The sequence below is a fragment of the Pholcus phalangioides genome, unplaced genomic scaffold (genome assembly GCF_987345545.1).
Source record: "Pholcus phalangioides strain wild (caught in Gottingen) unplaced genomic scaffold, Ppha-v1.0 ptg000031l_1, whole genome shotgun sequence".
Classification (NCBI taxonomy): domain Eukaryota; kingdom Metazoa; phylum Arthropoda; class Arachnida; order Araneae; family Pholcidae; genus Pholcus; species Pholcus phalangioides.
Window position 1 is genome coordinate 8,135,300 of NW_028301621.1, and position 16,721 is coordinate 8,152,020.

At 38.0% G+C, this 16,721-nt stretch overlaps 1 protein-coding gene across 3 annotated transcripts in view; it reads left to right on the forward strand.

Annotated features, from left to right (window-relative positions):
• LOC149067072 (band 4.1-like protein 4) overlaps positions 1-16,721 on the forward strand; it is a 151,458-nt gene that overhangs the window by 100,156 nt on the left and 34,581 nt on the right. For all 3 annotated transcript variants that reach the window (XM_089252909.1, XM_089252912.1, XM_089252911.1), the window contains exons 4-6: positions 4,772-4,850; positions 9,408-9,505; positions 15,353-15,473. In XM_089252909.1, the coding sequence (XP_089109035.1) occupies positions 4,772-4,850; positions 9,408-9,505; positions 15,353-15,473 (298 nt within the window). The remainder of the gene's footprint in view (positions 1-4,771; positions 4,851-9,407; positions 9,506-15,352; positions 15,474-16,721) is intronic.

Consider the following 16,721-nt stretch of genomic DNA (forward strand, 5'->3'; position numbering starts at 1 on the left):
TAATAATCAATCACTTTTCATTCTCACTGTACTCAGATCAGAGGAGGAAGAGAAAAAAAAAAGATGGGTCTTACGCAAAAGACGCATTGCATTGAATTGAATGTGTGCCCCCCCCCCCCCATTCATCTTTTACAATTTCACACACACATAGAATATGAAAGTAATTGGCATCTGTCATTCTAATTTCCCCTTCCACATTGTTGTTGTTTTTTTTTTGTTCGAATTATGAATAATTATTTCCGTGGTAGATAGCATGTTGTATTTTTCTTCTTCTTTTAACAATTATTACCGTGTTTTGTTGAACTTGATAACCTGGTTCCCTTTCACTTTTTTTAAGAGCATTCACTTTGAAATTGGAATCGGTTTCATTCCCCCTTTTTGCGTATAAGCTGTTTTCATTTCTGCAAAATTTTTCGCTTTCAATCCAGTGATTACATGTAAGCCATTCATTTCCAGATCCCATACCATTTCCTCGATGTCCAAGACTGGGTAGGGAACTACACAATAATCGTCGGGTGGGCCATCGTTCTCAATGGCCAGGGCAAGATATCTGACTGCACCATAATTTCCCAAACTTTTTTTTGTGTTCTCCCCCCCCCCCACTTGAGAAAAAAATGTTTTTCTCTCATCCCCCCCCCCCCAATTGTAGCGAACTCATAGGATCCTATGTTGTACCCGTAGCTTTTATTGCCCCCCGAACCATTCCATTGCCCACTTTCGGGGACGCTTGATAACTTCTGTGATCGCCTGATGCCCACCCGAAGGATATGAGAAATGAAAAAGTGCGTGTTATTGCAGCGTTTCTTAACCTCTCTGAACTCTAGTTCAAAAGCAGCTAGTTTTGTTTTTGTTATGGCGCAGTTTTGTTTTGTTATTGTTGTTGAAATTTAATCAACACAAAGGCAAATACAGAACACATACACAAACACATATTACATTCCAATACTAACCCAAGAGATCGTACGATCCGTCCAGAGTTCATTAATGCATAATACTTGGTAACAGACCAACCAGGTAAAGCAGCACTCATATCTAGAACCTCGATGCATAAAAATTAATATTCGCTATGTACAATTTGTATTTTGGTGTAGCTAGATCTGTTTTTGCTCCGGTGCGTCTAGTTCTGTCATTGTTTTTTAGCAGCTCGATTATCCTTCCTCCCCATTCATCTTCGCATCAGCCAGCTGTTGAAAGCCTTCGTATAGATTATCCTCATCAATCTCTTTTCGAAACATTCTCATTAATTAACAATTTCTCGGCAAATTTTGCTCGGCCTCTCAAATGACCGAACACTTTCTCGAAGAAGTGATCGAGAAGATCAGATCGAAGTAAAACTCACTCGAGATTCTCCGGCCTTGAATTTGGCTCAGCCAGTATGACGTCGAACCACGGCCTGTCAGTCATCGTGAGAGACGTCTAATAAAAGGAAAAACTTTTTTTTTTACTTCTCATTGCTGATATCATTGGCAAGTCAATCGCCTTTTTTCTTGATCTTCATTGATAAGTATAAGGTGGGTTGCGACAGACCGCAAAAAAAGAAACGGTGACACCCATTAAATTAGAATGTCCACCTACAGGAATATTTTATTCCTGTTCTTTTATTTCTTATCTCTGTTTATCTCTCGTACTGAAAAACTTATCATAACCAGACATGGAAAAACTGGTTCCAGCACCATTTTAATAACTATACTATAGCAAATATATATCATTTCAGTTTTAAGAAAAAAAATGGGGAGGGGAGAGAGTCTCGGGAACAGAGTTTATCATTTTGGTCAAGGGCGTTTATACGGTTCGTTACGATCAGAGGTGTCTTTGGGTCGACAACAAAAATTATAATGTTTCAAATCGCTGCAAATCTTTGCGGTATTATTCACCATTTTTCAATGAGCTGTCAAATCTGGGAAGGGCGCATGCGCAGTATCTATCTTTATTCGTTGGCCTTCATGATGAACTTTGTATTAGCATTATTGATGTGTGTGTGTGTTTATCATTCCGGAAAGAGGTATCGGTATTTGCATCTAAGGCTCATTTGTCTTAGCCGATTTCTTCGAACATACAATATTAATCCCAATGGAATTCCCACCAACACATTCAAAAGAATTTCGAATTCATTTCTTAGAGTGGAAAATCGTACGTGATGGCTGAAAGAAATATATGCAGTGTTTCAAAGGAAATATTATTCCGAAACCGTAATTACTGTGTTTGTAAGGCGGGAAAAAAAAACCAAAAGTATAATGAGAAGGCGTCCATGGATTTTGGAGTCACTGTAGGTGTTCGAAGAAGCCACCACAAACAAATACGTTCTTCAATGCAGTGGTTCTCAGCCTGGGACTATATCCCCCCCCCCCTTCCTATTACGGTCCTGCGATATCACAAGGCGCGCCGTGGATGAATTTCTATTGAAAGGAGGAGCCGTGATAAGTGGGACAAAGAGAGCTGTGAAAAAAAATTGCGGATGTGGGAAAAATAAAGCTTAAAGGAAAATGTGACAATTTTCATAATACAGCTAAATTTTTTTCATGGAACTAGGGCCATGTTATTACGTGGGTCCATCCCAACTTGGCCAGGAAAGGGACGGTGTGGCTTGTTTGCACACAGGAGGCCTAAATGATGAAATTTGGTACTATGATTTCCAAGAATAAGTTTTATTTCCAGCTAAGTATCGGGCCCAGAATATCATTTATACCGTGTCCGGAAAATTCACCGACAAACAATGAATTTTCCTTTCTGTGAATTTTCCGTAAACCCATTTGTACTTGGGCCCCATGATATTGAGATAGCGCTGCCTACTACCTCCAACAGATAAGTTCACTGAATTCTAGCACAGGGGTTCGGAAATCGACCATTCATAAATTTTGTTGAATATAAATTATATAATCAAAAAATAAATTCAATAAGTTGAAAAGGGTTCTCAGTTCTGAATGATAGTATAGGAGCCCTGAATGAGAGTGGAACCTTGTGAAGAAAATATTTTTATAAGATGGGAGAAAAAAGTTGAGAAAAAAACTGCTTCGATGCGTCCAGCATTATAACTGGCATAAAGTTCTTGGATGGCAGTAAAAATTTGGCATTTGATACATTTCAAGATGCAGCACACATTCAGTCTTAGCCCGATTTAACGCCACCCTTTATTTCGCAGAATTGTTTAACGAGTTTGGCGTTATATTGAACCACGGTTGCACCCGTGTAATCCGTGTACTTGAAAATTACATCACTGAAAATTTCTGGCGCTTAACAGGGTTGGCGCTATAACAAGATTCGACTATATAATAGTGAATATTTTTTTGTTACGATTTTGCTTTGTTTTTTGATTTTATTGCTAGGAAAGCATCTACATGCAGTCAAACTCGGTTATAACGATATCGAAGATTCTCTGAAATTTTGTCGTTACAACCTTGGTAAACGTTTTCAATGACATTTCTATAAAAATGTGAAAATACTCAAATGCCAATCAATGAAAACAAAAAAATTAGATTATTTCACTACGATTAGTGTGACCATATTTTGTCTTGAAAAATATGAGAAATTGGAGTCATAAACACGGGGCATTCCCTTTTCTTACCAAAAATGTTGCTAATTGTCAGCAAAATTGCCAGTTATTGGCTATAAATAACCCTTGACTGGAAATAAACTGCTACAGCAAACCTGCAAGAATGTACGAAGTTAAATATTTTATGGGGGGGGGGGATTCTTACATATAGTTTTTAGCATATAGTTTATAAATTAATCAAATTATCTCCATTCCTATTTTTAGTGCTTTAGTTTAAGCAAGCTTTGTTAAAAATAACGGGACATTCTTCTATTAATTTCTTTGCGAAACGGAAACAAAAAAATTGACAAAAAATGTGTCGTTATATCCGAGGTCGTTGCATTTTCATCGGCATTACAAGGAAGGTCCATTAATATCTTCATAAGAAATCATCCGAGGTCGCACAGTATGGACGTTATAACGCAGCTGTCGTTACAACCGAGTTTAACTATAACACTGGATGGACGAGAGAGAGAGAGAGAGAAGTCCTGTACATATTTTAAAAATTAATAAAAAAATCAACCAGTTTTTTTTTATATATAAAAATAAGGTGCGGTTTGAACTAGTTTATTTATCAGGCCTAGAGTTTGAACTTTTTTAAATTTAAAAAAAAAATCTTGTAGGTGGCGCTTTCAAACGAAAAACTCTTCGACTTAACACATAAAATTCTTCACAAACAGTGCGTAATTAATTTTTATGACAGTTTGCGTTACTTCCATTCTTCAACATAAGCACCATCTCACCCATTTTGATTTAGCCCGAGCTAAAGTGGGGTGCTGATATTGAAATGTGATAATTTTATGTAACGCAAATAGTCATAAGCAGTAATTATACACTGCTTGTGTTGCATTTTGAGTGTTTTGCCTAGTTTTTTTTGTTTTACTGCGCCACCTGTGAATGGAACTCGGACCTTTTATTTTAATTTATATTAAAAAAAACTCTAGGCCATGATAGGTATTTTAGTGCAAACCACGCTTTTTTTTGTCATTGGTTGATTTTGCTATTAGTTTTTAAAATGTGTCTTCTAAAGCCCCGTTTACATGTGCAACATTGCTGTAGCATTGGAAGTTCTAGCACCCGCTTGACGACTTTTTCCCTTCGTAAGAAAAGAAATGATGAGCAGTCATTGGTGAAAATTCTTAAAGTGGGTTTCAAACCCGCTTTTCCCATTTCCCGTATAAATGGAGCTTAATTTATTCTATAAGATTCTACTGCTTAATATTCTTTTTTTTTTCTATTAAGGTCTCGAAACGTTTACGTTCTACTTCGGTGTCAAGTTTTACGCCGCTGATCCGTGTAAACTCTTGGAAGAAATCACGAGGTAAGTTCACGCCACCGAGATCAGGCGAATTATCGATCTATTTATTGCTTGTAAGAAAAAATGCAGATATCCGACCTCGTATGCGAATGACGAATGCAATTTGTTGCTTTGGTTTTCTGTGGTTCCCAACTTCGAGGCGCAAATGCGAGCCGATCTCCCCGTTAAAAAGTCTCGCCACAGAGAGCAACAGGCCTACAAACGGTACAAATATTCAGTCACTACACATCACAAAAAAGAAAATGTAGACCAATGATGCAAGTAGGATTTTCCGGGTGGGACGGGGATATTATTTCATTTCTTTCACATGTGATTTTTTTACGCACAATGCGGATTTAAGTGTGTGTGGCAATAATCTCAGTATTCATGATTTAAATTTTAAGATAAGTAATTTAACCCTGGCAATGACGAGATATCTCGCCTAACTTGATGCCTTTATTTCGGCAATCGCGAGATATCTTGGCTCTTTGTAACCCTCTTATTACGATCACAGGTACGTTGTAAGTTTTCGTCTCCTAAAAACATGTTTTCCATTCTTCTCCTCCCCCCCCCCCCCACCATAACTTATCAGATCAACTGCCAGTAAGCGAAGTCAGCTTTTTGTTCAAAATTTGATAACAGAAGTAGAAAGGGTGTTTTTTGACTTCCCTTCAGGGTAGTAGTATTCGCTTCATGGTGGTAGCCTACATGTGGCAGTGAGTATAAATACAATTGAAAAGAGAGAAAGAGGGAGCGAAAGTATTTTTCTTCCTCCGTTGTTTTTGTCCTCGGCGGTGGGAAGAAGCACTTTCACTAGGGTCACTATACGTCCCGTATCCGCCGGTACTGTCCCGGCAAATACGGGGACAGTTTTTCTGGCTGTCCCGACTTTTTTGCAAAAATGTCCCTGTTTTTCACTTATTTTCAACGAAGCCAACTTTTCTTCTTCAAATCAACTATTAATATTATCTTCCCCAACGATTGGTGAAATTCTAAAAACCACTTAAAGAAGGGATGCATAACCTTCTTAGTCCGCGGGCCAGATGTGGCATTTCTGCCGCTCGCAATCCAGAAATGGATGACCCGTATTTTACGGGATACTGTATTCCTGTAATTTTGGCCGTCCCAATTTTTTTACGAATTGTTCCGTTTTTTATATTTTCAACTAGGGTCTGTTGAATTATTGAAATCAAGAATTAAGATTATTTTCATGACTAAAAAATTACATTGTACGATAATTATGAGGATTATTTTAGAGATAGAAGGCAACGTGTTGCCACTATCGCTGAAATTGCTGGAAAAATCGCAATCGCGGAAAATGATGGGTATTGCAACTCAAAATGTCATTCACCAAAAAAACGAAGGTATTTGACTAATATGTGAATTTTACTATAATTAATCATGATAGTCATAATTATTTTGTCCCTTGACAGTTTTTTTTACCTGAAAATGGCATTTCGGCTGCAATTATACTTACACGAGAAAAAGAAATTTCCGTAACTGACAACTTCACGTGTCTGGCAATTTTTTCAGTTGTAATTGCCAAATTCACTTTCCTCTTTGACTATTTCTCCAGCAACTTTACTTGCTTTGATAAGTTTTTTTAGGAGATATCCCGCATTTTTATGAAAGAAATATGGTCAGGCGAATTATTTATCGTTATGTGTGTTTCGATGCTTTTTTTTTTACCGGAACAACTTTGACGGGCAAGCACCCCCTGGCTTAAAGGGTTAAGTCAGCTTCGTTAAAAATACGGCGGGACAGCTTTAAAGTGATAATACAATACGGGACGTACGATCACTATTCTCATACAGTAATTAGAAAAATGGGAAATTATGAAAGTTTTGAGGAAAGACCTTATATATAAAATCAGTGGGTTCACATGCAAAAAATTCTCCGAAAAGCGGAGGAAAAAAAAGTGGTGTAGAATGAATGGGGCAAAGGATGGTGTGTTGCGGCGTTATAGCATCTTCGAGTCATGTCCGTCTCTAATTTACAGAGAACACAATCTATCCTCATTTGGGAAGTAGTTGTTCGTGACTCGAGTTCAGGCATGAAAGCCTTTCAACGTTTCGGCACCTTAAAGGGGAAAAAGAAAGAAGAGATATTAATTTCACTTTCATGTCTCGCAGAATAACTTTGTTTCTTTTACTGAAGGTTTTTTCTGTTTTCTTGCCTATGTAACGTATAATTTGCAATTATTTTCTAATTCACATTTCCATAAGAAAAAAAAATTATGTATGTTTATTCTTTTACGGACGGAAAAGGGTTTTTACTTAGCTTCATACCTGGAAACCGTAAAAAGGACTTAATGGTTATTTCTAGGATCGGATAGTGAATCCCATCGTTCTTTTCGCAAAGTGTATCGTTGGTATTTTATGTTGCGTATAAAAAAAACCTCCGTGTTTTTTGGAGATCGTTCTAAAAAAAGCCAGGGTTTCTTAACCTTTCGTAGCCGCGACCCAAAAAGTCAACAAAAACTATCAACTTCGCGACCCACGGGGCCCGTTTCTCATTTAAAAATGATTATTCAATGTTCCTCATTAACAAAATTTTCGGTTTCTAAAATCAGTAAAGCCATTCAGTAGTGTCTTAATGGGGGGGTCTGTCTTCATGTACTGAATGAAACGGGTATTAATTACTGCAAGTTTTATTGTTTCATTAATTACTGCAAGTTTTATTGTTTCATTAATTTTCAGTTATTCCTTTCATTAATTTTCAGTTATTCCTTTCACTGTTTATAATTATTTTTCTTTCTCTTTAATTTTCAGTTATTTCTTTTGTTTTTAATCATCTTTATTATTTTAAATTCTTTCTTTATCATTAATTATCAGTTATTTCTTTAATTAATATGTTCAGTTATGTATCAATTATGGAAATGTTTTTTTCTTTCAATTTTACAATTTCTTTTCTTTTCAATCCATTCATTTTTTTTAGTTGCCATATTTTTGTATACTTTTCAGCATTCTGTAATAGTGTTATGCGTTTTGCAATACCAACTAGCCCCCCCCCCCCTTCCACACACACACAAAAATATATTATGACTCCAGGGGGGAGTCCGAAAAAGGGTCTTTGTCCCAGTCCAGGCCACCAAAATCGTTACAATGGCCCTAAAACAGTGGTACAACAAATAGATATGTTACTACTAAAGCCCGAAATCGGTCAGTTCACCCGGCCAATGTCCGAGTTTCGGGCTTTCTCCGCCGATCTCTCGATATCTTTAGGATCGATGTATATATTCCGATTCCTTTGATCGTTAGGGTTACCTTAGCTTACCATAATTATAAATGGCCAAGATTATCACAAAAAAAAAAAAAAAATACGCCAACGTGGCAATGGCCCCTAATCATAAGGATCGATTCATAGGGGACTGCCAAAGCCCAGCGAAAGCCCGAAATCAGCCGGTTCAACTGGATCGGCCTGATTTCGGGGGCTTTGGTAGTAACAGATGCATACCTAACTGAATGGTAAATGGATTTGTACAACCCATCTTAGAAGCCCCCTGTTCTACAGCCTACTGTAACGAGAACATCGACCCATAACTTTTAAGGACACTGTCTATGTATCGCTTAAGGGGAGGGAAATAATGAGTTCTCATAATTATTTTGTTATCACAAAGTTCTAAGGAATACGATTACCCGCATTAGTTTTTCGTTTTGGTATTATAGTTTTTATGCCTTTTACTGATGGCCGTGTTAGGTTATCGTGAGAGGAATTTCTCAACATACAGGGTGATCATAGTTAAAGTAGCCGTATTCAGAGCATTCTGAAAAAGGATAATGTCAAGATTTGACGTATTGGGGAGCGTACCTGAGGAGGACTCCAAGGCGCCTAGAAAAGAGGGTGGACTCATCGTCGTCCTCCATCTTTGAATAAAAAAAAACTGGTTATGCCGCTCCAAGTTGACCTATCGTTGAAAAAACGCGGGATAGGACCAGAAACAAGGTTTTGTACGAAAATTTCGTTATGTTTTGACGTGCGTTGTAAGCCAAGTTCGGTATTACTAGCTTGGCTCCGAGCCGCAACTGGAAACGAGAATTTATCTGTCAACCGAGACCAGTAAAAATTTCGGTACCCTTCCCTCAACGTAATTTCGAACGGTGAAATAGTAAGCCTAGTTCCCTTTCTGTCTCTCTCCCGGGGATGTAAGCCTTTTACCCGTGTGGGTTGGATCGTGCTGACAACAATGATACTAGTACGAGCAGGGAATTTTTTTCCCTGAATATTCTGAGGGAAAATGGCTACTTACTGACGTCACAAGAGCGTGCGGAGGCCTTCTATCTCTAGGAGGTGCTTACCTACAACGGTACAATTATCCAATCATTGCACTTTACTCATAGTTAGAAAAAATTATGGCAGCAGCACTACATAAAAAGCATTACACAGTAACTACACTTTGGGTTCATAACACGTACACGCACATTCCAACATGTACCAATTCGGTAGAAATTCGGAGAAAGAGGAATGTGGACGAGGTGCATGTGTAGTAGTGATATGTATTTATATGAAGTAGTTATTCATGTTACACATTTTATAGCATGATCATTATTGTTTTTTTTTTTTGTTTTTTTGTAAAACAAGGTACCAATTCTTTCTGCAAATCAAGCAAGATATTTACCAAGGAAGACTCCCCTTGACGTTCGATCTGGCTGCAGAGCTCTTTGCTTACGCCATTCAGTGTGAGTACATTTTCACCTTCGTGATACTAAATGATTAGTTAGTCGGGAAGGGGGATACGCAATCTTTTCAGTCCTCGGGCCAGATATGCAGAATTTCTGTCGCTCACGGGCCAGAAACTTATAGGGGCAGGGATGATGATATGACCTGTATTTTACGGGACATTCCCGTAATTTCTTCCGTCTAAATGTCCCCCCTCCCCTATTTTTAACGAGGCTAACTTGAATTTTTGAAATTAAGATTATTTTCATGACTTATAAAGTATATCATAATTGTATTTATATAAATACAGTAGAACCTCTTTTTGCGGTCGCCCCTCAGATGCGGTCAACTCTCATTTACGACCAAAAAAAAAAATTTTCCTGCGATACATTTCAAATCTGTAATCAACGGACACCCACCTTTTATAGACGATTTTTTTTTTGTCCCGTTAGTGTCCGTAAAATAGGTTTTACTGTATATTATATGTATTTTATATTCATATTTGTCACATCAGCATATACGTCAAGGCTTTGGGAGATTGCGGGCCAATTTATCAGTTTGAAAACGTGCCGCGGGCCACTTAAGTGATCTGAAACTGTGTCGATTTAAAGATCACTTAAGGGAGTCGTGCCATATTTACAGATCACTTGAGTGACATGCGGCAGTCACAGTTCAAAAGCGCTTAAGTGACCCGTGACGTTGTTCGCACTTGAGCGGCTTAAGTGATCTGGAACTGCACCACACGCGTACGTGGCATAAGCTCTCTGGAACTGTGCCGTGGATCCCTCAAGTGATCTGTAAATATGCCACTTAAGTGATTTGGGAATGTGTTATAAGCCACTTAAGTGATTTGGGAATGTGTTATAAGCCACTTAAGTCAATCATTTGGAAATATGCGGTGGGCCGCTTGAATGAACTAGAACTGTGCCATGGTAATGTGCCAATTTTCATGACTTATTATCCCTTGTGTGTGACCTTTTGTTTCTCGCCATTTTGGCGATTTTTCAACAATTTTAACCAGATGTTCTCAAACTGTGCACTGCGGTGCAACCAACGTTTTTCACCCACAGGCTTTTCGAAGAGGTTCTTTGTTAAACTGCGCTGGGGCACCGAGGATAAGCGTTGTTTTGGGAATTGTTCGCCGCTGGTGCAAAACGTTTGAGAACCCCCAGATTTTAGTGATACTTGGCTAATCTTCTTGCCTTTAACAACTTTTCTGACTATAATCCTCAACTTCCCGTTTGCACTTTTTTTTGGCCATAATTGGCAATTTTACTTGCATTTGGAAATTTTTGGCTATATTGGTGATATATCCCTTATATTAATTAAGGAAATATGGTCAGCCTAGGTATTTATTTTGTGTGTATCGCGGTACTTTTCCGCCGGAACACTTTTCACGGGCCGGATAGAACTCTTAAATCGTTTGAGTGATCTGGAACTGTGTCGCAGTCCCTCAAATGGTCTATAAATATGTCGCGCGTCACTGAAGTGATCTGGAAATGTGTGCTAAGTTTTTTTATTTTTACGAAATTAGGTTTGATGTCGCCTGCCACACATCAAATGAATTCGTGGCTCGCGGGCTATGGGTTGAGCATTGGGTACCAAAAGCACTACGAGTGGCTTAATACGGTCGGGATCCAGAAAATTTCGCCTCGGTACATTTCGCCCCCGGAAATTTCACTGTTAGAGTGACCAATTATTTTCAATGAGTGACCTCATTTAGAAGAAATAAATGTACGCCAACAGTTTTTTATGTTGAAGGTCCTCCGATCATTTATTCGGCAGAGGAAATTTATTTTAATCGAGTGACCGTATTAGTGATCAATTTGGTGACCATATGCGTGATCAATTTGGTGACCATATGCGTGATCAATTTGGTGACCATATGCGTGATCAATTTGGTGACCATATGCGTGATCAATTTGGTGACCATATGCGTGATCAAGTTAGTAACCGTATGAGTGACCACACTCACTCGGTCTCATATGGTCACTCATCCACTCACTTGTCCGATCATACGGTCACTCAACTTTCAATTAGTCACTCATACGGTCAGTCGCCCATTTATATGGTCACCCATACGGTTAAGGCAGGCGAAATGGCCTGTCAGAAATGTACAGGGGACATGTCGGAGGAGAAATTTCCTCAAACCAACACGGGCGACGGCGGAGTCGTCATCTGCAATTCTTCATAAAGCATTTAAGGGAGATTGGATAACAACACACCACAAACTCTGGTTACTCAACCCTGTTGAAAAGAAATGAATGTACGCGCTGAGTTTTTGATGTCGGAAAGTCCTCCGATCATTTATTCGGAAGAGGAAATTTATTTTGCCCTCACTCTTACGGCAGGAAAAAAAAACATTTAATTTTTTATAGCCGTTATGTTTCAAAAAGAAAATGAATATTTTTTATGGGTTTCTCTCTCTCTATTATTTTTTTTTTAAGATGGAGAGGGTTATAACGAGATGTTCTTTTTCTTATTTGATAACCTCTTTCCTCTTGGAGAAAGAACACAATGTCGGGAAAGGGCTAGACTGGTTACATGAATTATCCGCGAAAGTTATTCAAGGTGTTGAGTGGGTTGAATCAACCCTTAAACTTTCTTGCTGCTCGACGAAATTTATTGAATTCGCGAATGTATACGAGTACGTTAAGCGACTTTCACGTTTCCGAAGAAATTTACGACCGTGTTTTTCCCCCTTTGCTTGCGAAGAAAATAATAAAACTGTTCCCTGTGTACATGATGACGCAGCCTCGAATGTATATATGAGTATGATTATAATCTTTACAATCACTGTGGAATGCATGAAAAGCGCGGGCGGGTGGGAGAAGATAATATAAGAGTATGATTAGATGTATTTTATTACGGACTTACTTTTGGGACGTGCTTATCGATATATCATAAATCCGGTTATTATGCATAATCGCCGGCCATTTTGGCGAGTTTGGTAAATTTCGCTAAATTTATCACTTTTACTGTCGATTATGCATTATATTCCCTAGTATAATTGGTGAATTTAACAAATATGAAAAAAAAATATCACTTTCACCGTAGGTTATGCATTGTTACGAAGTACGGAAGCCTTGATAACCAAACGGAGACGAAGATGATGCGGGTAGTCGAACCTCTCACTGTCACCGCAATCCTGTTCAGCGTTCATACATGTGCTGTAAGGAAGGAAATATCTATCCTCAGTAGCTCAATGGTAGAGCACTGGCCTCGAAAGCGAGAGATTGGTGGTTCGACCCCCCCCCCCCCCCCCACGCAGGAATGTGATTTTTCTCTATTAACTTCATCTCTTGGTACTTTCGTACTTCGTATGAACAGCGGAGAGTGACTTCGAGCACGCGCGTTTCTCTACATGCATCGTTAGTTCATTTTTATAAAATTAGGTTTGAGGTAGCGAGCCACATTCGGCCCGCGGGGACATATGAGCACGTATGTTTTGCGTATTAATAGGCATGACGCTGATATAAATGTTAGAGTTTTTTATGTTGTTATGAGACTAATTCAATGAATTTTTATTTTCATGCAAAAAAAAACTCCAATTTTTTATTCCCCCTTTGGTGACTTGGTGCCCGAGTTTTGTCCAGCCCATTTTATACAGGGTGTCCTGTAAGTGCTAATTGCGCCCTTTATCTCATCGACAGTCCGTCGAAGAGGTTTGATTTCAATTTAAAAAATGCTCAAAAGGCGTTCAAAAATTACTCTGTACCAGTTTTGAGAGTGAAAATACAGTGTGTCATAAAATAAATCTAAATTTTTCCACGGTCCTCCAGTCTTTTAACTTCCAGTTAGAAAGTTGTTGCCCTATATCTCCTGAGGCTAACGGAATAAATTCCATGTTTCTAAGTGCAATATTCGCCGAGATATTTTAAATCAAAAACGGAGAAAAGTTATGAAAGAACAGCAAAAAATAACGGACAGCACTCCTTTCTCGAATTTTTGAATATGTCAGCGAATATTACACTTAGAAACATGTAATTGCTTTTGTTGGCCTCCTGAGAGACAGGGCAACGACTTTCTAACTGGAAGTTACATAACAAGGAGACCGTATAAAATTTTTTTTTATTTTATTTTGTTATAAACTGTATTTTCACTCTCAGAACTGGCCAGAGTGATTTTTGAACGTCTTTTGAGCATTTTTTAAATTGGAATCATACCTCTATAACGGATGGTTGAGGAGATAAAGGTCGCATTAGCACTTACAGGACTCTGTAGAGGGCCGTTGAAATTTTTAAATAATTTGAAAATAAAAGTAATAATTCTCTGTAAATGATTAAAAAAAAAAGCCTTGAGAGGATTTTAACTTTCGAATTATGAAAACAAAAATTAATTATTACCCTCTACAGCCTGAAGGCCCCCCCCCCCCCCATCATGAGAAATTTTAGCGGTACGCACTTTCCATTAGAGTCAAAGAATCGAAACAGCTAAAGATCACTGAAGAGCTCTCACACGATGCTTATATTTCTTGAATTTTTCTACTCTTTTGGGTGAATAATAACAACAATAATGGAAGAGAGATCGCCATCTTTTTTTTTCTTCTTTTTAATACCATAAATAAGCCACGTGCAGCCCACGCTGTTCTGTTTACTCTCTGTTGAAGGGAGCCCCATAAACAATGTCTATTTTAACTCCTGTCAACATAAAAACTCTTAAGAGGACGCATCCTCCCTCAATTTGAGAGCATATGCTTCTTAATGTTTTTTTTAAAGGAGCACGTTATTAGTGGGTGTTTGCCTTAAGATGAAATCATTCCCCCCCCCCCCCCACTTTTACTACATAAATGGGCCTATATGTCCCGGATGGTAAGAGTTTTCAGAAATCGCTAATTATCCCTTATATGTTCGTTGATTACTTTTAAATGTTTTTTGGACCCTTATTTACAGTTAATGAAACCAAGGTCGCCCTTACCAGACGCGGTGCCATTCCCCGGGCAGAAATTTCAGAATTCTGAAATTTCTTTCTCAAATTATAGTATATCTATCAAATTACAATTTTTTTCCTTAATGTCTAGTTTTCATTAATTCTGAGTTTTAATTAGTTCTTTCATTATTTCTGAATTTTAATTAGTTCTTTCATTATTTCTGAATTTTTCGTTTTGGAATTATTTCAAAATTTTCTCAATTCTGGAATTATTTCTAAATTTTTTAGTGCTGGGATTATTTCTTCCATAATTTCAGGATTAAAAAATTTCACAAAAGTAGTTTCTTTCCTAATTTAAGAACTAAGAAAATTCAGAAATAATTCCAGTACTAAGAGAATTTGGAAATAATTCCAGTACTAAGAGAATTTGGAAATAATTCCAGTACTATGAGAATTGGGAAATAATTCCAGTACTAAGAGAATTTGGAAATAATCCCGTAACTAAGGGAATTCAGAAATAACGAAAGAAATCATTCTAGAACGGAAGAAATCATTCTAGAACGGAAGAAATCATTCTAGAACTGAAGAAAAGTCAAGAATAATGAAAGAAATAATTCCAGAACTAAAGAAAAATGAGAAATAATAAAGAAAATAATTTCAGAACTGAGAAAAATTCAGAAATTATATATTTTATTTCTGACGTTTTTCTTAATTCTCGAATTATTTCTTTCATTGAATTTTGATTTCCGTGGGTTCTGAATTTTCTTTAATGCCAATTTTCACTCTAGCGTACGAATTATATTAGGGGTGGTTCTGACTTGAGCGCATGGCCCTTTGTGGCCGCACCCCCACCCATGGACGGCTCTGAAAAAACTTGCAAGGGTGGTTCAAAGACACCTCTGGATACATAAAAACGTTAGAACCTCTCGGGGTCTCTTTCTTTTTCTGGTACGGTCTTCTCTCTAATAATGTATTTTCATTTTATTTATGTTTTGCAGCTGAACTCGGGGATTACGATCCGAGGCGGCATCAGCCCGGTTACCCTGCTGAGTTTCGTTTCACCGCGATCCAGACATCCGACCTCGAAACCAAAGCTGCAGAGATGCATAAGACTTTAAGGTGTGTATAATTGTATCAGTCATCTAATAAACAAATAAGTGGTACAGACCAGTGGTGTCCAACCTGTAGTGCGCATACTCCAGGTAGGAAGCCGGGTAATTTTCACTCAGGAGTACGCGATGGTGAGAAAAATCGTGTTAAGTAATAAAATGCAAACCATTTGTCATGGCATATGCAAAGGAGCACGCACGTCTCGCATGCATTTCTAGGAACCATTCTATTAGGAGCACACAAGCAAGCTTCCTACACCTTGAAGCATGAAAGGTTGAGAACCATTGGTTTAAACAAACGCCCAGCAATTGAATGTTAGTACATTTCAAGATCTATAAAACTCGTTCAAATCTTGGATATAAGAAGTCCTATCGACTTCGATTCAAAAACCAGGGGTCTCTTCAATCTTTTTCAAATTCTCGAACACCGTCCGCACCACCCATCATCATCATCAGAAGAGCACCCATATCGCTGACGTATATTCAAACTCAAATCAGCGTAATTTGAATGCAATTCGAATGGTATGCCGAATTGGGAAAATAGAAAAGTACGAAACCCTGTATATATGTACGTCAAACACTCCTCTGTGGGCATCACGGTGCTCGCGAGCAACAGATTGAGGACTCACGTAGGTCCCAAAGTGAAATGCCCTCGCGTATATATACAGGGTGGCCCATAAATTTGTAAACAGTTTAAATATTAGTAAAAAATTGAAGGAATTGGTATATTAGAATTCGGTTTGCAAAAAACTTGTTCTCACGAAGATATTTTTTGGTACTGAAAAAAAAAATTGTTCCAATTCTGGTCCACGGATGGCGCTGTAGGAAAGTGAGCTTGAAGTTATTAGGCTTCAATCTATTCGTAAAGCTTCGGCCGGTGATTCGTGGCTGAGGTAAAAACTTCAACATCACAATCAAACAAAACCTTATGTAAGCTCCAGGTACTGGAAAATTCGGAAATGAGCTGTTAATCGTACAATCAGCATTTAATATGACTCTGATTTGCATATTTGCAGTGATTTCGCGCTCTATCGACAAAAATTTTAACTTTTTTCTGTTTCAAAAAAAAAAAACTTTTCCGCAAACCGCATTCAAAAATATACTGATTCCTTCAATTTTTATATATTTTTAAACTATTTGCGAATTTATGGGACAATGTGTGTAAAATGACATCGATGCATCAAAAATATGTGCGAGTATCGCGTGGGCAGTGAAATTGTTGAGAAATGCTCTGAAAATGACCTTTTGGGGGGGGATT